This window comes from Theropithecus gelada, chromosome 12 (assembly GCF_003255815.1).
Source record: "Theropithecus gelada isolate Dixy chromosome 12, Tgel_1.0, whole genome shotgun sequence".
Taxonomy (NCBI): Eukaryota; Metazoa; Chordata; class Mammalia; order Primates; family Cercopithecidae; genus Theropithecus; species Theropithecus gelada.
In genome coordinates this window covers 46,644,268-46,668,650 of record NC_037680.1, presented here as the reverse complement: position 1 = coordinate 46,668,650, position 24,383 = coordinate 46,644,268, and the positions used below count along the sequence as shown (strand labels likewise).

Here is a 24,383-nt window from a genome sequence, read left to right as displayed (position 1 = left end):
CCCAGCAACTCCAGACCTGGACCCACTTTTGCACAGCTATTCCTTTGCTAATGCTCTCACTAAAGTTCTGAAGGATCACTTTGGCCCCACTCCCCATCCTTTTGAAAATTCTGCCCCTTGTAGGTTCAGCTTAAATGAGGTACAAGGCCTTCCTGGATCTCCTTGGTCAAAATTAATCATTTTCCCCTTTACGTTTTCCAAAGCCCTTTCCTTATACCTTCATTCCATTCTGCCTGATGTGTACACTTAGTCACAATATGGAGTTTCAAATAGACTGCGAACTCTCAAGGGCAGAAGCTCTGTCTGACTGATCACTACATCTCCCCAGCCTTGAGTAGTCCTTCCTACATTGTAGATAGATATATATATATTTTTGTTCTGTATAAATTTTAGAATAGTTTTTTATATTCCATGAAAAATGACATCAGTAGTTTCATGGGAATAGTGTTGAATCTATAGATTACTAAGGGGTAGAATGGCCTTTTTAACAATATTGATTTTTCCAGTCCATGAGCATGGAATGTTTTTCCATTTGTTTGTGTCATCTATGATTTCTTTCAGCAGTGTTTCATTTCTAGCTATCCTCATAGAGATCTTTCACCTCCTCGGTTAGATAAATTCCTAGGTTATGTGTGTGTGTGTGTGTATTGTAAATGGGACAGTGTTCTTGATTGGCTCTCAGTTTGAACCAGATTGGTGTATAAAAATACTACTGATTTTTGTACAATTTTATATCCTGAAGCTTTACTGAAGTCATTTATCAGTTCTAGGAGTCTTTTAGGTGGAGTCTCTAAGGTTTTCTAGGTATCAAATCATATCATCAATGAAGAGAGATAATTTGTCTTTTGCTTTTCCTATTTGGATGCCTTTTATTTCTTTTTCTTGTCTGACTGCTCTGGCTAGAACTTCCAATACTATGACATATAGAAGTAGTGAACATGGGCATCATTGTCTTGTTCCAGTTCTTAAGGGAAATGCTTCCAGCTTTTTCCCTTTCAGTATCACATTGACTGTTGGTTTGTCATAGATGACTCATTTTCAGGATGTTCCTTTGATGCCTAGTTTTTTGAGGATTTTTGTCATAACTGAACATTGGATTTTATCAGACGGTTTTTCTATATCTATTGAGATGATCATATGATTTTTTAATTCTGTTTATGTGGTGAATCACATTTATTGATTTGCATATGTTGAACCAACCTTGCATCTCTGGAAGAAAGCCTACCTGATTGTAATAAATTAACTTTCTGATGTTCTGCCAAATTCAGTTTGCCAGTATTTTGTTGAGGATTTTTGTATCTATGTTCATCAGGGATACTGGCCTGACGTTTTCTTTATTCATTGTATCATTGCCAGACTTTGGTATCAGAATGATGCTGGCTTCATAGAATAAGTGAGGCAGGAATCTGTCCTCCTTGACTTTTGTGGATAATTTCAGTAGAATTGGTACTACTTCTTTGTATGTCTGGTAGAATTTAGCTGGGAATCCATCTAGTCCATGGCTTTTTAGGTTGCCAGTGTTTTTCAAATTTTTAATTAGTGATTCAATTTCAGAACTTGTTATTGATCTGTTTAGGGTTTCAATTGATTTCTGATTCAATTTTGGGAGGTTGTGCATTTCCAGGAATTTATCTATTTCCTCTAGATTTTCTAGTTTGTGTGTATGAAGGTGTTCATAATAGTTTCTGAAGACCTTTGGTATTTCTGTGGGATTGGTTGTAATGTCAGCTCTGGCCCTTTGATTGTGTTTATTTGAGTCTTCTCTCTTTCCTTTAACTTAGTTACTGGTCTATTGATCTTGTTTATCTTTTCAAATAACCAACTTTTGGTTTCATTGATCCTTTGTATTTTGGGGCCTCTATTTTGTTCTGTTCTGCTCTGATTTCAGTTAGTTCTAGCTCTAGGGTTTGTTCTTGTTTTTCTAGTTCCTCTAGGTGTGATGTTAGATTGCTAATTTGAGATCTTTCTAACTTCTTGACATAGGTGTTTAGCACTATAAACTTTCCTCTTAACACTGCTTTTGCTGCATCCCAGAAATTTTGGTATGTTGCATCTCTGTTACCAATTATTTTAAATAATTTTTTGATTTCTGCCTTAATTTTGTTATTTACCCAAAAGTCATTCAGGAGCAAGTTGTTTAGTTTCCAGGCAATTGTGTGGTTTTGAGAGATATTCTTGGTATTGATTTCTATTTTTATTCCACTGTGGTCCAAGAGTATGGCTGCTATTATTTCAATTTTTTTGAATTTATTGAGACTTGTCTTATAGCTGAGAATGCAGCTGATCAGCATATATTCTGTATGGAGATGAGAAGAATGTATATTCTGTGATTGTGGGGTGGAGTATTCTGTAGACATCTATTAGGTCCAATTGGTCAAGTGTCAAATTTAAGTCCAGAATTTCTTAGTTTTTTGTGTTGATGATCCTAACACTGTCAGTGGGTTGTTGAAGTCCCCCACCATTATTGTGTCTAAGTCTTTTCATACATTTAGAAGTACTTGTTTTATAAATCTGGGTGCTCCAATGTTGAGTGCATGTATATTTAGGATAGTTAATTATTCTTGAGGAATTGAATCTTTTATCACTATGTAATGCCCTTCTTTGTCCTTTTTTTTTTTTTTTTTTACTGTTCTTGGTTTAAAGTCTGTTTTATCTAATATAAGAACAATGACCCCTGCTCTTTTTTATTTTTCATTTGCATAATAGCTCTTCATTTCTTTATTTTGAGTCTATGGGTGTCATTACATGTGAGATAGGTCTCTTGAAGTCAGCAGACAGTTGGGTTTTGTTTTATTATTCAACTTGCCACTCTGTGTCTTTTAAGTGGGGCATTTAGACCATTAACATTCAAGGTTAATATTGTTATGTGAGGTTTTGATCCTGTCATGATGTTATTAGCTGGTTGCTAATAATAACCAGCCAATATGGTTGCTTTGTAGTCTCAATTGCGTAGTTGCTTTGTAGTCTCAATTGCGTAGTTGGGCTATGTCCTTAACAGTAGTTTTGTGGTAGTGGGTATCATTCTTACAGGAGATCCTTTAAGGATCTCTTGTAAGGCCAGGCTAGTGGAAATGAATTTCCTTCATGATTACTTACCTGGAAAAAATTTATTTCTCCTTTTCTTATGAATCTCAATTTGGTGGGATATGAAATTCTTGGTTAGAATTTATTTTCTTTGAAAATGGTGAAAATATGCCCCCATTCTCTTCTAACTTGTAAGATATCTGTTGAGAAGTCCACTGTTAGCATAATGGGGTTCCCCTTGTAAGTTATCTGACTCTTTTCTTAAGCTGCCTTTAAGAGTTTTCTTTCACACTGACCTTGAAAAGTCTGATTACTATGCATCTTAGGGATAGCCATCTTATATAGTGTCTTGCAGGGGTTCTCTGAATTTTTTGAATTTGTATATTAACCCTTCCTGTGAGATTGGGGAAATTTTTGTGGACTATATCCCCAAATATGTTTGCCAAATTGCTAACTCTCTCTCCTCTCACAGGAATGCCAATGAGTCATAGGTTTGGTCTCTTTATAGAATCCATTTCTCAAAGGCTTTGCTCATTTTTAAAATTCATTTTTCTTTATTTTTGTCTAACTGGGTTGATTCAATGGACTAGTCTTCGAGCTCTGAAATTTTCAGCTTGGTCTAGTCTGTTGTTCAGGCTTCCACTGTATTCTGAAATTCCTGTGGTGAATTTTCCAATTCGAGAAGTTCAGTTCCGTCTTTTCTTAAAGTGGCTATGTCATCTTCCAACTCTTGTATAAACGACTGGCTTTCTCGGATTGAATTTCAACTTTCTCTTGAAACTTGTTGAGCCTCCTTGCCATCCAGATTCTTAATTCTATGCCTGTCATTTCAGACATTTCAATTTGGTTATGATCCATTGCTGAGGAGCTAGTACAATCCTTTATAGGTAAGGAAACACTCTGATTTCTTGAATTGCCAGAGTTCTTGTGCTGACTGTTTCTCATCTGAGGGGCCTGGTATTTTTCTTTTGACTTTGCTGTTGCTTAAATGGGGTTCTGGGCTTTTTTCCCCTTCAGGGTTTGACTGTGGTGTATGTTATATACAGTCAATTGGCTTCGTTTCTGGTGCTTTCAGAGGGCCAGTGCTCTGTATGGGTTCCTTGGTTGTAGCTAATTTCCTGGATTGAGTTTCACATGTTGAGTGCTGAAGGAACTTATTTTTGTATAATTCAGGCTGCAATCCTGTAGACAGTTCTTAAGAGTAAGGGCCAGCAGATAGGCTCTTAGTAATGTGCCTTTTTTGTATTTCAGTATGTGCACAGCAGTGCCCTGGGAAGGGAGAGATGGTGGGAGTAGGGGGGAGGTGCACAAGAGATGACTCCCTTACCAAGTCCATTCCTGGGTTTTGGGGGAGCCTCCTACAATCACTGACATTGCACCTGTGTTTCCTCACTCCAAGGGGGACCCTGGCGGGCTGTACTCCCACCTCTCTTAGCAGTGGCTCAAGCCAAAGGTTAGGTCACAAAGAGACCCACTCATCCTCTGAGGCTGGCAGAGTCAGAGCGGATGATGGAGTATGTGTGCAGGTGTTCTGGTGATGCAATGAGTCAAGGGCATAGGATCCCCAGGCAGGGCAGTAGTGCCATGGGTGTGCAGCTGGAGTGGTACCTGTGGCCTGGGGCTTTTATTCCAGCAGAGGACTATGGGGTCTGTCCAGCTCTCTCTTCCCAAACCAGATCTCCCTCCAGTGTCTGCCCCAGGAGCAGGCCCACTCAACTAGTTTTGTCCTAAGCTGGGTGTTGCAGCACCCAGATTGCTGCACCATTCCAGGTGTTCAGGGATATGGGGCTCACTCAGGTAGAAGCTGTGGCTAGTCAACAGGCTACATCCTTCCCAGACTGGTCTTGCAAAGGGTGGGATACCCATTTCCCATGCTGGCACATGAACCTGTGCCTCACTCCTCTCTTGTGTTCTGAGAGTGGGGCCTCTTATCTCACTCAAGCTCTAGCCACAGATCTCAGCTCAATATCACTGGGTGGTGTGCTCATACTCTGGGAAGTTGGGATAATGCCTGTGGCTTTGTCCTCTGACCCCTCTTGGTCAAGCACCAGCTGTACTGGGGGTGGTGCTGAACTGTTCCCAACCCACTAGTAAAACACTCAAGTAGGACAGTGGTGGCTCTGTTGTGTGCACCGTCTTGTGGGAGCAGCAAGGCAGGAGGCCTTTGGAGGGGCTAGGAAACATTGGGAGCACACAGATCAGATGCGCCCCAGTCCCGCAGGAAAGGCAGCTCTGCTGTCTCTCAGGCTGGCAGTCAGTGGGGGCTGTGGTCATTCAGAGTAAACTGGAGAGCCTTAGCGAGTGGGCATCTATGGTGTTTTGTTGCAGCTGCTCCACATGAGTGTAACCTTCTGGGCTCCATGCAGGTTCAAGCTCTACCTCTGCCTACTCTACAGGCAGCTCCTCCTGCCAGTGTAGGAGTCATGGGATCTTTTCTAGCTAGGATCCCAGAGGTTTATGGCAGGAGCGTAGTGCCACAAAGTTCCTTCATTCACCCCTTCCTGAGAACCTTTTCAGGACCAGGAGCTAGTCCTGGTGCTCAGTGACTCCATGTGGGCTTCCCAGCTTCCTCCCTCTTCAATCTTGGTGTCTACATCACCTCTCTTACCAACTTTGTGTTTTTTCTCAAAAGATCTGTTCAAAGTGTGATGATTGACTGCATATTTTGGTTTCTCTCAGTGGGAGAGGCACTTCCTGGCTGCATCTAGTCAGCTGTCTTATCACTGCCCCCACCCATCACCCCAGAACAGCTCTTCACAGCATCACCAGTTTCCTCCGAGTTGTCATATCCAATGGTGAAATCTCAATCTTCACCTTGCTTGACTCAGAACCATTTGATACAGTTGATCATTTACTCTCTTAGCCCTTTCTTCCTTGGCTTCTGGAATACCACCCTCTTATTCTTCTCTTATCTCAATGGCTACTCCTTCTCAAACTCCTTTCCTGGTTTTTCTTCATCTTTCTTATCTATAAATGTGGGAGTAGCCCTCAGGAGCTCTTGTCTTCTTTATACACACCCACTGCCCAGGTAAATTCTACTCATCCCATGACATTAAATATCTAGACTCTGATGACTCCTGCATTTATGTCTCCAGTCTAGGTGTCTCCACTCAACTCCAGACTTGAATCAGCTGCATACTCAATGTCGCCACTCAGATGACAAATTTGCATCTCAAACTTGATGTCTGAAAAGGAACTCTTGATTCAGCTGCATGCTCCCACCAAGTTAGCTCCTTGCACAACCGTCTCCAACTTGGAAAATGGAAACTTCCGTTTTGCAGTTGCTCAAGGCAAAAATCTTGAGATTTTCACAAAGTCCTCTCTCCCTCTCACACCCTACATCCAGTCCATAAGCAATTCTATCAGCACTACCTCCAAATTATATCCATAATCCAACTATGTCTCACTACCTCCACCTTGGTCCAAGCTGCCATTCTCCCTTACTTAAATTATGACAAGAGCCTCTTACCTTGTGTCTCTGCTTCCATTCTTACCATCTCCTTCCCTAACATTCCATTCTCCACATAGTATGCAGAAGATCCCTTTAAAACAGAAGCTAATTCATGTTACTTTTCTACTCCAAACCCTAATGGCTTCCTATCTCATTCCCAGAAATACTCAAAATCACTACAATAACTCACAAGGCACTACATGATCTGTCCCCAGCTCTCTCCAGGCATCGTCTCCTATCACTCTCCACCATTCTCACCTGCTCCAGCTGCCTTGGTCTCCTGCTGTTCCTAAAATGTCCCCACCATGTCCCCCACCTCATTCCCACCTCAGGACCTTTGCACTTATGCTTCCTCTAAATGTGGCTTGCTCCCTTATTCCCTTGAGACATTTTTCTTCATCAGAGAAGCCTTCTCTCAGCACATTATGTAACAAACCCCACCCCAACTGTCACTCTGTATTCTCTTTATCTCACTTTATTTTTCTTCATACAGGCACATATTGCCACCTAGCATATTATTTATTTTTACTTGTTTATTATTTCTTTCCCCCTCTAGAACGTAAGCTCCATGAGGAGAGGGACTGTTTTGTTTACTGCCATGCCTGATACAGTTCCTGACCATAGTAAATACTCAAAAACTATTTAATAAATGATTGAATAAACTAGTTCCAAGCATCAACTTACAGTCCATGTGTAAGTAGGCCACTACTCATACACATGCTCTTAGAGAATTAAAATAATTTTAATTAAATGCCTTGTATTTTGCCAAACTCATTTGGCAAACATTTTTTCCCTAAGGTCATTCTTTCCTTACTTACAATTTTGTGCCAGGTGCATTGACTTTTTAAAATCCCTTTCCAGTTGGAGAACATATTATTACCAATCCAATGAACTATTTCCTTGTAGATATACATATTTAGTAACAGTTGGGTTTTTTTCCTTTTTAATAGACACTGAAGTGATAATATGCAAACTGTGGAAAGGAAGGGAGTGAACGGTGGAGCCAGCAGGAGGACTGTGATCTTCAGGTAAGTGCATTATCATCAAGGCAAAGATGCAACATATTTTCCATTTGTTCCTCTGAAGTCATTGGAAGAATGGTGAACTATGCCAGATCAAGGCAGATCCCCAAGCCTAATGATGAGAGAGGTAAGCCAACTTCCCCACATTCACTTCTCCTGGCCTTAAAGTTGAACTTAGGAGTCAGAATGTATGAGATCCAGCCATGGATCTAACTAGCCATCTCTCTAACTAGCCATATCACATAGGAAAACTCACTCCCGGTCTCCGGGCTTCCTCCTCTGCTTACGGTTGTACTGGATTATATCAGTGGTTTTAGCTGCTTTTGGATCCTAGACTCGTTTCAGAGCAATGGACCATTGTATCAAGTTTCCTAGAACTGCTATAACAAAGTGCCACAAACTAGCTGGCTTAGATATTTATTGTTTCACAATTCTGGAAACTATCAATCCAAAATCAAGGTTTCGTCAAGACCATTCACCTTCTAAAACCTGTAAGGGAAGGATCCTTCCTTGCCTCTTTCAGCTTCTGGTAGCCCAGGCATTTCTGGGCCTCTATGTGTCTGTCTCTGGGTCTAAATTAACTCCTTTCCACAAAGACACCAGTCATACTGAATTAGGGTCTACCCTGATGACTTCATTCAGCTTGATTCCTTCTGTAAAGACCCTGTTTCCAAATAAGGTTAAATTCTGAGACACTGGGGATTAGGACTTCAATGTATCTTTTCTGAGAAACACAATTCAACCCATAAAAACCATTTTCCTAAAAATGGTGCATTTTGCAATCAATCTTGATTGAATGCAGATCCCTTCAAGCTTGCCCTCTGCCACTTACTTGTTTTTATTAACTGTGTGACCTTGAGCAAATCACGACACTGAGTCCTGAATCCTCTGAACTCTTAACATGAAGAAAAAAAAAAAACCCTACCTATCAGAGTTGCAGTAAAGATTCAACGAAACTATATAAGACAGTAAATGTAAATTGTGAAAGGACAAACAATTGTAAAAAAGCTATGTACAGTTGACACGGACAGGAGACAGGGAAACACTAGGTTGAAGAGGGTGGTTCCCTGGCAAAGGCCCCATCCTCAAGCCTGAATACCCATGGCCCTAAGTGAGAATAGGCATTCCTGTTTTTGCACCCCAACTAGTTGCTTTTTGGCCCCCCATACCCCCTTGCCTGTACCTATATAAACTTCAAACCCCACGCTCCAGAAGAAGCGCAGACAAGCAGACAAATGGCAGAACGGCATCAGAAGAGAAGGAAAGTCTGAACATCAGAAGTTCGGCTGGGAACAATGGGAGAGTTGGCTGCTAGGCAGCCAAACTCCAGGGCAAATTCATCTTCCCACTGCATCCCCTGTCCAGCTCCTCATCCATCCTGCTGAGAGCCACCTCCACCACCCAATAAAACCCCGCATTCAACATTCTTCAAGTCTGTGTGTGACCCAGTTCTTCTGGGACACTGGAAAAGAGCTCGGGATACAGAAGGCTGTCACACTGGCCCTCTACCATTGCAAAAAGGCAGAGGATCTACTGAACTGGTTAACACTTAAGCCATCCATGGATGGCAAACCTAATGGAACTCACTGTTAACACACGCCCACTTGGGCTCCTGCACCTGTCCATCTGCATGCCCCACTTCCTGTAATGGGTTTGAGCAGCAGTGGCAACAGAACAGAAAAGCCACACCCCTGTCACATTCTGCAATGGGGGTCTGGGAACGCTCCCATTTCACAGTGGCTGGGGCCCAAAGCTAGTGGTTTAAGACAGTGGTCTCCAAACTTTTTTGACTGCACACTTCATCAGTAACAAATGTTGAGTACATGGTCCAGTAACTACTTCTTTTCTTATCAGTTGTGTACAAGTGTTACTAAATTTTAAAATGAGTAAGATGAAATAAATAACATGTTTTAACAGCACCCACAAAATATTTTGTAGTTGAATTATAGTGGTTTATCTTTCTGATCTGAATGCTGCATAATCTTGATGGTGTCATGCTAATAACTTCATGCATAAAACACACTTATGAAGAGGGCTCATCATCAATAATAGTGGATATAAATCCCTATTTCCAATAGTCTTCATGGTAATTTTGAATTTTTTAATGATTTCTTGGCAGACCTGATTAGCTGTCATTGTTCTAAATCTCAAGTGGCTGATGAAGAGCTTGTCATAGGAGGATAAGTGTCAGCATTTCAGCCAATTTTTTCTGTTGCTCACTTTTGCTTGTATTAGAAGAATTAGATTCAGTCTGAGGTTTCCTTACAGAAATCTTTTAAAGCCATTTGTCCATTCTGTGAAGGTCTCTTTAGTTGAAACTCAAGGACGTTTGCCATATAACCATTAATGAGGCACCCTTAAATGAAAATGCTTTCCAGAATTCTAGAACTGAACCCACAAGTAGAGCTTCCTCAGCCTTTTTGCTGTGGAGCTCCCTCATGATTCATCTGTAAACCCAACCAGACAGGACTGTCCGACATTTGGACTGAGCAAAGGCAGCAGTGATCATCTTTATACCTAGTAATAGGAAAGCATAATTTGTTTCTTGTTTTTCGATTTGAAATACTTATGAACAGAAGTTCTAATATTTTCTCTCTGCACTCCAAGGGATTGGTTCAGATGCTCCCACATTGGAGACCAAAGGAATAGTCAGTAACTCTCCCTTATTTCTCTTCTCCCTCAAGCAAATGTTGATACTAATAAGAACATCTGTTACTAAACTGCTGAGGCCAAAAGGGTTAGGTTTGGGGCAGAGGAAATGTGGAGGAAGGTGGGCAGGGTGGTGTGGGTTTGTTTTCTCTCTAGTTCCTTGGACTAATTAAAAGAATAAGGATAAAAATAGAAGGGCCTGTTTATATAGAGGGAGTGGATGTTACTCTGTTGAGAGAGGAGAGCCAAAATGGTGAGGCTCTGGCCACAAGCAGAGGTGCTCAGGGAACTAAGTGGTGGAGAATGGCTCAGAGCTCAGGACGGGGGCTACCTCCTTTCCTCTGGGTGGAACCCAGTGCTTTGGCACCCAGGACTGGAGGCTTTGGGAGTAACCAGAATGAGTAGCCCGCAAAGGCCTAAATGTTCTCATGGTAGATAAGCAGGCAGTAAACGTGGCCAAAGAAGAACTAGATGGAAGAGAAATGACAAGGCAGAGGTCACACAATAATGATAGCTCAAAATGGCTATGAGTACATAAGGAGCACGCTCTTGAAGGTTTCTAAAAATTATTGGGCAATACTTTGGGAAGTGTTGCAAGCAGAATAAAGATGTACATGTCCTAATACCCAGAACCTGTGAATATATTAGGTTATATGGCAAGGGAGGATTGAGTTTCCAGGCAGGTATGGTTACTAATCAGCTGACAAAATAGTAAGATTATCCTGGATTACCTGAGTGGGTCCAATATAATCAAAAGGGTCTTTAAACTGGGGGAGAGGGAGGTAGAAGATACAGTATCAGAGTGATGCAATGTGAGAAAGACTAAAGCAGCCACTGGTGGCTTTTAAGATAGACGGGAGCCACAAGTCAAGAAATCCAGGCAGCTTCTAGAAGCTGGAAAAGGCAAGAAAGCAGATTGCCCCCTAGAGCCTCCAGAAAGGAATACAGCCCCATGACACCCTGATTTTAGCCCAGGGAGACCCATTTCAGACTTCTGACTTTCAGAACTAGAGGATAAAAAATCTGCTGTTTTACACTACTAAATTTATCGTAATTTGTTACTGTAGTTTCTTAAAACTAACACAAGAGGTATGCAGCTCAGATCTTGCTAGTAAGGGATTGAGCCTGAAGACATCACAACCACATAAATATAAAGCGGTATTATCAGGCAGATAGGATCCCTGTGACTTGGAGGCCTAGGTGTGACTAATTTTAAACCCCTCCTCAGTCCTTCAAGTGGGAAACTTCCTATCCCTTCACTCTTCTGGAAGGAAGGAGGAAAGAAAGAGAGATTTTCATCAGAGATGAGTGTGGACTGTAAGAGTAAGGGCAGCCAGGAGGGGTCTTGCCAATCAAGACTGATGAGTAATGCAGCATGAACACAAGAGCTTCCAGTCCAAGCAACAGGTGGCACAGAAAGAGGGGGAGCTAGGAACCATGAATCCAGAGAGCAAGCCAAACTTGCCACCAAGAATATGAGGCCAAAGGAAGCAAGAGCTGAAGGTTCAGATGTAGAGGAAGCAATAAGAGAGGAGGGTTCAGGAGGGTACTCCCCACACAGTGCTCCTCACCATTCCCTATGCTACGGCCTGCATGCTTAGGTCCTTTCAAAACTCATAGGTTGAAATCTAATCACCAGTGTGATTGTTGTAGGAAATGGGGTCTTTGGAGGAAATTAGGCCATGAGGACAAACTTCTCATGAATGGGATTAGTACCTTTATAAAAGAGGCCTAAGAGAGACTCCCTCATGCCTTCCCCCATGTGAAGACACAGCAAGAAGGTACCATCTATGAATCAGAAAGTGAGCCCTCACCAGACACCAAATCTGATGACATCTTGATCTTGGATTTCCCAGCCTCCAGAACTGTGAGGAACAAATTTCTACTGTTTATAAGCTACCCAGTCTAGTCAGGTATTGTGTTATAGCAGCTTGAATGGACTAAGACACCCTAAATGGGCCAGTTGTTTGGCGTGGAGATAAAGAACAAAACCTTGATGAGGTGTGGTAGAAGTCAATGCCCATTCCCCATGACCAGGATGAAGCATGATGTCAGGATGCTGCCTGCCCTCTGTGCAGGTTTTAAGCCCCTTTGGGACATAAGAAGCAGATCGTGCTGCTCTTTGGATCATATTCCACAAGTACTTGACCCTTGCCCAGATGGACGCCTGAATCTTCTCGGAAATTCTAACTTCAGAGGACAGGTCCTCTGAAGGACTGATAGGCCTGTGGCCGATAGTCCACAACAGCTACCTCTCAATGCCCCCAAGTACTACTTTGTTCTGAGATGGAAAGATTGAAGGTTAAAAGCCATGTCTTTATTCTGTACTCAATTCTGGAAATACTGAGTCTGGGAAGAACTCAGAGAAGAAATGTAGAGCTCCCTTCTCCACCCTGAGCACTGTAGAAGAGTCTGGATAGAAAAGGAAGTTCTTGGCTCAGCTGTCTGGAGCAAGGGAGAGGAAGAATCTCTCACGTACCCAGAAGCAGACTGAGACCTGACAAGCACGTTATGTAAGATTGTCTTGACTTCTACAGAAATGCCACTTAGGGGTTGAAGAATGGAAGGCTGGCCAATCTAACCCCCATACCCACCCTAGGACTCTCCCAGGAAGAGTACCTCCCTCCCTCCCTGCATTGTCCCATCCCTAACCATGCCCTAGGCAGACCTCCAGGATGCTACTAGGAGCAATGGACTCCAAACTAGATAGTCATTGTACTAGTTTTCTAGGGCTGCCATAAGAAAATACCACAAGTCAGGTGGCTTTAAACAATAGAAATTTATGCTTTCACAGTTCTGGAAGCTAGAAACCCAAAATCAAGGTGTTGGTAGGGCCATGCTCCCTCTGAAGCCTCTGGGGAAGGATCCTTCCTTGCCTCTTCTAGTGTGACCTTCTTCCTGTGTGTCTCTCTTTATATGATGTTCGCGCGCGCGTGTGTGTGTGTGTGTGTGTGTGTGTGTGTGTCTGTGTCCAAATTTTCCTCTTAAGGATACTAGTCACATTGGGTTAAGGATCAACTCTGCTCCAGTATAACCTCATTTTAAGTGAGCTAATTATGTCCACAATGATGCTATCTCCAAACACAGTACTGGAGGTTAAAACTTCAACATATCTTTTTGTGGGGGGCATACCACAGTTTAACCTATAACATCACCACTGGCTATTCTGCTAGAATCTTTTTTTCTACTTTACATTCTTCATAATGTGCAACACAGTCCCATTGATATCATCTCTCATTTCTCAATTCTCAACCATGGGATGGGAATAGAGAAGGAAGGAGCAAGAATTTCCAGAGGGAGACTCCGTAGTTTTAAAATATCAACAAAAAAACAAACAAGGGTCTGATAGTTGTTTCAGGGAAGGGTTTTACTCAACCCCTTCAGAATCATCTAGGGTACTTGCAAATATACAATAATATGCGTGTTATCCCAAAAATTTATCTGTAAAATTAATTGTATTTGTATATAAATGCTGAACTTGACCCAAACCAATTAAATTGAAATTCTTGGGGAACAGTACCCAGGCACTGGTATTTTTTTAAAGCGCCCAGGGTATTCTCATCTAGAGCAAGGACTGAGGACCCTGTCCTGGGTGAGACTTGCGGCTGTAGTGAGTGGCCCCAGCCCTGCAGTTGGTAGCTATTCTCATTCCTCTCTATTGAAAAGCCATAGAATGTAGAGAGGATACTTAAGAAAACTTCACATAAGCCCTGCTATCTGAGTGCAGAACAGTCTTGCTTAAGAATGGTAGCCATTTATTCCCCTCTGAAAGGTGAAATGAGGGAATAGTAACAGAGCAGTAGCACAACCAGAACCCAGGTATCTGAATCCCAGTTTGAAATGTCAGCTTCGGGTTTAGAGTTCCGGCAGGGTAAGATTCCCTTGTGGCAGTTTTGGTGTGGTACTCAGAAGGAAGACATCATTCCATCTGGCTAGGACAGAGCCACTTTGGGGGATGGTGGTAGTAGATGCTCTATCAAACCTCATGTTTCATGCAAGATGGTGTTTTACTGTTTGACCCCCCCAGTGGGCCCTAGTTCTCTTCAGAGGATAACAGCATCACCACTCATTGGAGACATCATGGGAGTGGAGACTAAGGCCAGCCCTGCTTCCTCATGTGCAGTTCCTGTCACAGCATTCATGTATGTGTGTGAGGGCGAGGTGTGTGTGACCACATCTCTTAAGAGTGTGTCTATTTACAAAGGAGTTGTGACAATGGATACTAATGGCAGAGTCCTTCACATAGATGCAATGTAAGTAATAGGGACTTGAGAAATCATCCTTCATTCTCTCTTAATTCCTCATACAATCAGCAATCAATCAATTAGCTAAACGTTCAAATGACTGATCTCATGGGTGGCTCTTTTTGAACAGAAGCTTTCCATTCTTCAGCTACAAGGGAAAGAAAATTCCTTACAATATAAATATGCCCTTGAGATATTTTCCTTGGTAGCACCCAGCATGAATTGAATGCTTACTATGAACTGTTCTGAGCACTTTACATTCTTTAACTCCCACAATAGCTCTATGAGGTCGATATTATTCATATCCTCATTTTATAAGGGAGGACACTGAGACACACAGACATGGAGTAACTTGGTCAAGTTCACACTGGTGAACTTGAAAGTGATGGAGCTGCTAGTTGAACTCGTGCAGATTGACTGTAGAACACTGGAACAACCTAATAGCAAAACTGGTCCAATTTTCTATTCCTTCCTCTATCTATGCTTCAAATCCTGCCACCAATATGAGAACTACCTCAGGCTAGCCTGCTGGAGGATAAGAAACCACATGGACTTGAGCCAAGTCATCCTAGCCAAGGCTATCCTAGACCAACCAACACAGCCAAATCATCAACTGATCACAGATGAATGAGAAAGCCCAGCCAAGATCTGCAGAACCAGAGCAACCATAGACTCATGAAAAATCATAAATGTTTGTTGTTTAAGCAATGAAGTTTGGGGATGGTTTGTTACATACTAATAGTTAACTGATACAAACAACCATGCTGGACCACTATACTATATTTTCCTTCTAATGATACTGGCTTCACTTGACTCTAGGATCATCCAGGAATGGACAGCTCCACCTGTGAGAACCTTCCTTAAGACTATCACCTCCTTGCACTTCATCCCTATCTTACCCCTGCCCCTACCATTATGCCAACCCATAAAGGCAGTTAGAATTATTCCTCACCTTTATTCCTTAGTGTTTTCTGGAGTAGAGAGGAAACCAGGGTGCTTCAACTCTAGTACAATTTGGAGCTCTGTTTCCTTGCCTACCTCTTTGCCTGTCTCTCCATCATTTAGGAGCTGGGTTGGAATTAGCCACAGTCAGTGGTGCCAAAATAATGAAACCAGGGTAATGAGAAGAAGGCACAGATAGCGCTATGAATCAACCCCTCGCACCTCTGGCCTTTCTCTCAGGGTGAGCTTTACTCAGTGGTGGTGGGGACCCAAAGTCCCTGAAGGCATGTTCCTGCTTTGCCACCTGATCCCCAGATGAAACCTTGCAAAGTTAAATTCTCCCTGCCTGCCAGGACTCAGGCAGGGAACAGCAAACAGTACCTCCACAGGACTGAACAGCCCCAGCTGCTCAACTCGAATTTAAAAATAATTTGGAAATGGCTTCCACAGAGTGAAATCCTTCTGGGGCATTTCTGCCAGATGCCTCCAGCTACTGGGTTCCAAGGAAATGGAGTGTCAAGTCCTGGGCCCAGAAGATATTCTGGGGATCTGGAGCGGGGTATATACTGAAGGCAATCCATTAAAAATGGGATTAGAAATCTCCCAAAGAAAGAAAAAGATTCCTAAGAAATAATTGTTTTTGTATTGGAATATTTTAAAGCTTTTTTTGCTATTAGGCACTCAATAAATGCTAAATGATGTTAATTCTTCTAGCACTTCTTATTTTATGAGTGAAGCTTGGATTGTGAGGATTCATTGCTCAAAAGGCCAATAGCTAAGTGACCTGGGTTGGTGAAGAGAAACCAACACTCCCCAGGGCAAATCCAGCCTCACTGTGCCATTAAACACTCACCACCCCTCACTCATTACACTTCAACAATAGTTTAGTTTTAATTTCTTTTCTTTATATTTCACAGCCCTAAAGGAAAATGTCCTGTGACAATTCTGTAATAGTGAGACAATTACTGGTGACTCAGAGCTCCCTGCTGCCTCTGCATCTCACAGCTGAGGAGCAGGCAGGGACTACTGCTTCCCATATACGAACAATTTGGTTTGTGAATTAGGAAAGTCAGAATCAAAAGGAATCTTTAAAAAAAAAAAAATGCCTATGTAAGATAAAAATTTAGCCCAAGGATCCTATTTCAGGACAAGAGTCGATTGTAGGCACTGAGTTCCTGAGGAAGCTTTTCAAATAGACACACAAATGTTTCAAGCAGTCACTTGCCCATCTGAGCCCCACTACCCCCAGCATCCAGGCAGCCCACAAGGATCCAGACCCTAGGTTCCCAAAAATTTAATTTCTCCTCTTTGTTATCCAAACTCTCTCCATTTCACCTTTACCGATAAATGAGGAGGAGGCAGTAAACTGATGTGCTCCTTGACAGCAAACTTGAGCACCCAATCCAAGCCTGAGTCTGGATGAACAAAGTTAAAGGTGTCCTAGGGTAGAGGACATGGGCATTCCCACGTTCCCAGTGGATTGTGCTCCAAAGTGCTTTTGTACATTGGTAGTTTAGAACTTGGAAGGCATTTTCTTTTTCCATAAGGATAAAGCTCTAGAGAGAGCCTAAGTCCTTAGACCAGGTCATACAGTTCTATTTAGCCACAAAAACCTAATAATGCATCCAAAGTAGAGAACTTCAGCTATTCTACTGCATCCTCCCAAATAACCATTGAAAATACTGCTTTCATGAGAAAATGTGTTCCAACTTAGGATGCCAGAAACATATTTCCATTTTCCTCAAGACCAAGAATGAGCTTTTCCCACTAAAAAAATAAATAAATGAAAGGGAAGAGAAAAAATAAGAGAGGCAAAGGGGGAGAAGGTGTTGGCTATACTAGAAATAGCCCTGACATGGGAGATACAGCTTTGCAAGGAAGGTGAGATGGGACAAATTTCTGGGTGAGAATGATGATATCCTGAAGTATTTTTCTGCTTTTATATAACATGTGTTCTATAATTCTTTAGTTTAAAAACTTGTCTTAAGTGTTCTAAATTAGAAACTAAAAAGCAGTTGCTTGAAGCGGGATTTGGAGAAGGGAGAGATTTCTGGCTTGGGGTCATAAATCAATGAGCCAAAGACAGCCTATGTTCACCTATGACAACATTCTTGATTTCTGTTCTTCAGTTTCTTGGCTGATTCAGTCATGATGCTAATAAAATTCTAACTTTCAGGTTGATAATGTCAGCTTAAAATTGAGAGCAGAAGGAAAGATATTGTACTGTAAGCTTCTTAAAGGGCAGGACCACTTTCTATTCATTTCTATATACCCCAGTCCCCTCAGTGCTCAACACATAATTCATCAACACATAATATAATTTAAGGAAGGGCTTTAACTTTTCAATGTAGTAGCAAAACGTGTGGGCTTTAGAGTCAAACTTCTCAGATGCAAATCATTTTTCCTCCCTGGGTGCATGACCAGAGGAAGCAAGCCTGCCTAACATCCTTGAGTTTTCTCATCTGGAAAAAAGAGTGGTGACAGTACTTACTTCCCAGAGTTGCTGTGGGGATTAAATGCATTTCTGTAGCTAAAACACAGAACACTGTACCTGCCCCATAGTTAGCACTTGACAGACCTTAGCAGCTATTATTTTTCCATCATCATTGAGCTAATTGTCTTGTATCTTGCCCCCAAATTAGTTTCTCAGGGAATTTGGTAAACATAAAAATTGGTTGGTATAAAGGGCTAAATTATGAACCCCAAAAGATATGTCTACTCAGAACCTGAGAATGTGACCTCATTTGGAATAAGAATCTTCGCAGATGTAATTAAGGCAAGGATCCCCAGATGAAATCATCCTGAATTAGGATAAGCCCTAAGTCTATGTCCTTACATGAGATGAGAGAAGAAGACCCAAAGACGTGGGAAAGGCAGTCACGTGAAGATGAAGCCAGAGGTTGGAATCATGCTGCCACAAGCCAGGGAAAAGCTGGAGACACCAGAAGCTGGCAGAGGCAAAGACAGATTCTTCCCTAGAGCCTTCAAAGGGAGTATGGCCCTGCTGACCTGCTGTTTTGGGGCTTCTGGCCTCCAGAACTGTGAGAGAATAAATGTCTGTTGCTTTAATCCACCAAGTTTGTGGTCATTTGCTGTAGCAGCCCTAAGAAACAAATACAGTTGGGTCCAGGTGACTTTGGAACAACCTAGATTTAGTGAAGGAAACAAGCCGAAATGCAAATTGGTGATTATCATGAGCTCTCCTTTTTTTGAATTGTGTACTGCAGGGAAATTCTCTTTGGGAAGGGAAAATCACCAGCTTCAGGGACTGGAATGTTCGGGCCAGCCTGTTCTGTCCACTTCCAGCCAAAGACATTTCTGCTGAGAATCCTGAAAACATTCTGCATTTTCCCACAAGGAATAAAGTGGAAGTATTCAATGTGTGACGAGACACTGGACAGAGTCAGCTCCTACCTGGCCCCAAATAAATGGGCAGATGATGCAGCTCTCTCCAGTGACTGACCAGTGAACACAATCACACTGATGCCCACAGTCTTCCTCGCTCCCCTCTATGGAAGTTGAGGGGGTCATTAGCCAAAGACTCAAAGCTAAGGAAAGATACCTGCTTGTCAAGAGACCAACATAATTGTATATTTCCACTAACTCTGTTGATTCTTGAATTATATCTATGAAACGGATCTCTTTTTAAGTGAAAAATATATCCAGGTCATCTTCAAGATCCTTTTAAGCCTCTGGAATTTTAAAGAAGTCCTCAGTAAAGAGTCATGAGAGAGAGCTGAATCCACTGATGCTGAGAGAAATGATTTTCATTCATTTGCTCTCTTATAACTCCTGGGGAAAAATAGCAGCAGACAGAGCAGTGACAGTCAGAGAGGGGTGACTTTTTTGGAGCAAAGGCATTAGACGAGATGACACATGCTGACAGGTTCAGCAAATAGTGGATGCCCTGCCAATCAGCAGATAATTTCTATGTGTTGCAAAGTGGGAAAGATTGTGAGTCACGCAGTATTTCAAAGACAGGTCATGATGACCTTGTGTGAGATCTTCTAATGTGAAGGTCAAGCGAAAGGAGAAAGTGGATAAAGGAAGAAAAGGGAAAAGCAAGGAGACCCATGTACAGGCGAATCAACCACATCAAGGCAAGTTGCTTCCTATTTCCTGACAGTACCCAGGGAACCTTCCTAATTACCTGTTTTATTGACATCTGAGGCTCACAGGTAACCAGCACTTCATTAACTCATAAATCTTTTTCCAACTTGTGAAAGTCACTTCTTCCCTGACTCAATCAAGGTTTTATTTTCTTCCCTTACTTGGTAATGTACTCAATTTATTTCCAGTAAAGAAAGGGTTGCAGGGAAAAGGTCAGTGAGGAAAGCCAGAGGAAGAAGCCACACACAGTATTCTAGATCCCAGCATACCCTGAAATGGATTTCATTGTTTCACTGACAAGAAATTCCAAAACACTGAAAATAGTCACATTCAAATAGAAAAAAAATTGATTCTGAAACCAAATGTATTCAAAGGATTTTTGTCATTATTTTTCATTTGCTTTTCTCCACTGAGGTGGGGGATGGAGAGAGAGAGACAGACAGACAGGCAGGCAGGCAGGTAGGCAGGCACTGACTGAGATCGATTCCAATGAAACACACAGGTAAATAATTTGAGTGCCTTTTAAAAATACATAAATGCTTAATTTCTATACTTTTCATCAAAGAGCTTTTCGGGAAAGGATACATTTTTAGCACTAAAAATTAGTAGCACTCACACGTGACACACACATTTGGTCAATTCGTAACCCTTCAAAGAGAACTGTGCAATTCTAATTGACAGGGTAATTTTAAAGTAAAGAACTTGGTGAATATAAACCCAACATATTTTTTCCTGGTTTGGGGAAGAAGAAAGCTGTACAATGTATGTAAATATGCTAAGATTTAAAATAATAAAATAAAACCTCTTATCATTCCTATCCAAGAACATCAAGTCAGCCACTAAGGTTGTGACAATGGCAAGTGTTGAACGCACATGAGCACACATAATCACACTGAGAATCTGCTGACTGATTATTGCTGACATTGCCTAGTTCGATCTGATTCATCATTTGCACAGGAACCAAGAGACATTAAAAGGGCAGGAGGTTACACTAGGAGGAGAGAAGCAAAGCCTTAAACTAAGTTGGGATAAGGATCCTTTTCTAACAATTGCCCAATTCTTGGGATCCACTCTGTCCCGAGGCAGGCAGTGGAGACTTAGTTACTCGTATCCCACATCTGGAGATCTAGAGGCTTCTCCCAAGATGGAAGAGACGAGTAGTGAGAGAATAAAGAGATTATTAGAGATCAGAAGCTTGGCTGGGCACAGAAGCAAGCTAAGTGGAGTCACTGGAGTGGAAGGGTCTATTTAAACACACACACACACACATTCTCTCTCTCTCTCTCTCTCTCTCTCTCTTAGCTGCCTCACATTTATCACCTTAAGAAATTTTTGAACACCTGGTCTATATACAAATGCATAACAAGAAAGGAAAAAAATATAGATGATCTCTTATCAAAACTACATAGTATTTTGCTAATAAGAAGCTATACCTTAATCCTGATATTCAGGAAATTATGTTGCCACATTAAATAAATGGTGAGGGGTAAACCATTTGTAAAAAATCAAAGCGCACACACAAATCATTCCAGACACCATTTCCCATTTTCTGACTTCTTACTATACACAATGCAGCTTTTAGCTCCTGCATTCTTATATCCTTTTGAATGCTCACCAGACTATTAATCTAAAAAGCCAGGTGCTTCGTCTGCTCCTCTAATCACTGTGACCTGTTTTTGTGATTCGAAAAAGCCAAAAGACTAACTCTGGCTTGGGTGGGAATCATTTTTGGAACAGTGGTTGGTGGTTGTTCACATCTGGATTAGGTATAAAATGATAACATTATGATGATGAACACCAGAGAGCCTCATCTGCATATAAATAGACCTAATCAGAAATGCAAATTGCAATCAGGAGAAATTTTTAAAGGCTGTGATAGCTGTGTGATTGTGCAGATAAGGAAAGGTCAACACTTGTATTGTTAAGGCAGTTAAATGGCTCCCAGCCTGCCCAGAGCCTTCTTTTGAAAGAGACATTTGGAAGGTACAAATTATCTCTCAATCTGCACCCTGGTTGGGAAGGCATCCCTGGATAGCTTCATTTTCTGTAACTAGAGCCGTGAGCTGGCCACACATCAGCCCGATTCCAATGAAACACAACCCAACCTCTTGTACAAACCCCTAATGAATACACAGAATAGAAAGTATACTTGCATTTAAATGCTCTCCAAACAGACCTCTTTCTGCACAATTTTCCATTGAGACAGAAATTAAGGGATGGAGAGTAAGATCTATAGTGCTGATGTAACATTTTCTGATACATTTCAATACTGGTCTGAGTGAATACAGCAATATGATACACATATGTTTACACTGAATACTAGAGAAAGTATGTAATTAAAAAGAAAACACTAGCATTTAGACAGATTACTTAATTCACAATTCCATTCGTAGTCTTATCGTGCAAAGTACAAAAAATGAATATCTCAGAAAAAGCTGAGTGCTAAAAAATATGCAATTGTTCCAACATGGTCTTATTATTCCTTGGGGTATGTTATCTTTCAGGAACATCCTCTTCTCGATCCCCCTCCACCCCCCTTGTTTTTTCAAAGAAAATATATTTCACAATCAGGCTTTGTCAGGTTTGGAGGGAAATTGCTTACAAACTATTTATTATCCCTCTAACTAGACACTTTCACAAAGAACTAATGGGTCAAGAGCGCCATCTTGTGTCTTACCTTGGAATCTTAAAGAGTGTTTTCACAGGATGCATGTCAAAGAGGGGAGGGTCTCCATCCCCCAGTTCAATAGCTGTGATCCCCAAGGACCAGACGTCACAGCGAGCGTCATAGGAAGAGTCATACTGCTGCTCACAGGCAATGACCTATTAGACAAAAGCGGGACACAACACATCAACCCGACTGCCACATCAGATGTCCTAAAAAGACCCTGGGCTGATCTTAGCCCCCTTCACAGTTTCCTTGGCCACAATGTTATTGAATTCCAGTAATGAGATGTGTGTATTCTAGGCCTTATTTGTGCGTAACTAATTTATTATCTTATTCGTTCATTAACTTTTAAAAATGTGTCAGTTTTGTTTTTAAAAAGCATGTATCGAACCGTCCAAGTACCAAGAACAGCGCAAGGGGAGAAAGCCAGTGTATACCACACCATCCCAACCCTGCTATTCTTTAAGGAAAGGCTTTGTCTACATCCTTCACCTCATTACCAGCTACTGAATTCAATAACAAGAAACAATTGTTCTCAAAGATGTTTGTGTACTTTGAGATGCATGAAATCCCCAAGAGTATGACCAGCTAAGCAGAGAGATGTTGGAAGACTCACATGGTTAATATAAAGTAAAAATGACCCCACTCCACCCTCCCCTTTTTCTAAGAGCATCTTTCCCCTCCTCAAACTCCAACAATGGTGTACATCGTAGAAACAGCTGCCATTCCAGTTACTTGGCCTGACTAGGTACAAGAGCAGCAGAACCAGAAAATGACCCTGGGCTTGTCATTGGGTTGAGGAGTATGTAACCCTGTGGAGGAATGTTTTTATCAACTTATTGAGTCAGTCAAGAACATCTCCTACACTCAGACTCTGATGACTATCACAATGGCGATAGGAGAAGTTGGGAGTGAGCCAGAGGACGTGGAGGATCAGGAACCCCTATTTCACTTAAAGTCTGCCACCAGGATGACCAATGGCCATGGTCAGGTGGGAAACTTCGATTTCTGATGATCCAAAACACCAGTGAGGGGGCAACACCTGTAACGGTGAGCACAGGAAGACTAGAATAATAGAGCCACCCTCTTAGGCCGTCATAATGTCTTTGGCTTTTTTATTCCAAATGAGATGGGACAACCGACTGTGGTGAGCAGAGGAGTGACAGATCTAGCTTATGTTTTAGCAAGATCACTCTGGCTACTGTGCAGAAGATAGATTATGAGAAGAAGAAACAAAACCAGTTCAATATGTTAGTGCAGGGATCCAGATGAGAGATTGTGAGATGATGAGAATAATCAGATTCTAGATATAATTTTGAATGTAGAGCCAACTGGATTTGCTGAACAGGGCTTAAAAGAAAGGAGAGCTAAGGAAAACTCCAAAGTTTTTGACATGAGCAACCACCAGAATAGAACTGGTATTTACTAAGATGATGAAGACAGTAGGAAGAGCAGGTTTGGGGTGAAGAGCGGAGCTCCATTTAGGATATATTAAGTCTGAGATGCCTGGGACACTTCCAAATGGAGAAGAGTATTTTAACCTGGTGAGACTTATACTGGACTTCTGATCTAGAGAATCATAACATAACTGCTATGGTCTGAACATGTCTCCCAAAATGCATGTGTTAGAAATGTAATCCCCAATGCAATCAATGGAAGGTGGATCCTTTTGGGAGGTGGTTAGGTCATGAGAATTCTGCCCTTGTGAATGGATTAATACTACCATGAAAAGGGCTTGCAGGACTGGGTTTGCTCCCTTCTGCATTCTGCCATGTGAGGACGCAGTATGAAGGCCCACACCAGATGCCAACACTTTGACCTTAGGCTTCCCAGCCTCTAGAACTGTGACAAAATAAATTTCTGTTCTTTATAAATTACCCAGTCTCAGATAATCTGTTACAGCAGCATGAAACAGATTAAGACTAAGAAACAGGTGTTTGTTTTAAGCCACTAAGTTTGTGGTATTGTTATGGCAGTGATAGAAAACTAGTATTCCTGCTCTCTTCCAGACAGTGCATTGGACTTGTAAGGCCTGGTGAAATGTGCCAACTGCCTTGCTCTAGACCCTGTGCTCTCGTTCTCATCATTGCCCTGTACTCTTCTCTTCTGAGCTGGAGAACATTTTCTACAAATCCACATCCTTGGCCCGGCCCCAGCCCCATCTTCTAAATAGAATATCCTGTCATACTTTTAACATGTTATTTTTTTTTTTTTTTTTTTTTTTTTTTTTTGTGGACCCCTCGCCTGTTTTCCCCAGGCCGTGTGGGTGTGGT

At 41.7% G+C, this 24,383-nt stretch overlaps 1 protein-coding gene across 1 annotated transcript in view; it reads right to left on the bottom strand.

The window, feature by feature from the left end:
- Nucleotides 1-24,383, bottom strand: part of MYO3B (myosin IIIB) — a 489,035-nt gene that overhangs the window by 398,816 nt on the left and 65,836 nt on the right. The window contains exon 7 of the mRNA XM_025405350.1: nt 22,120-22,265. Coding sequence (XP_025261135.1) covers nt 22,120-22,265 — 146 coding nt within the window. The remainder of the gene's footprint in view (nt 1-22,119; nt 22,266-24,383) is intronic.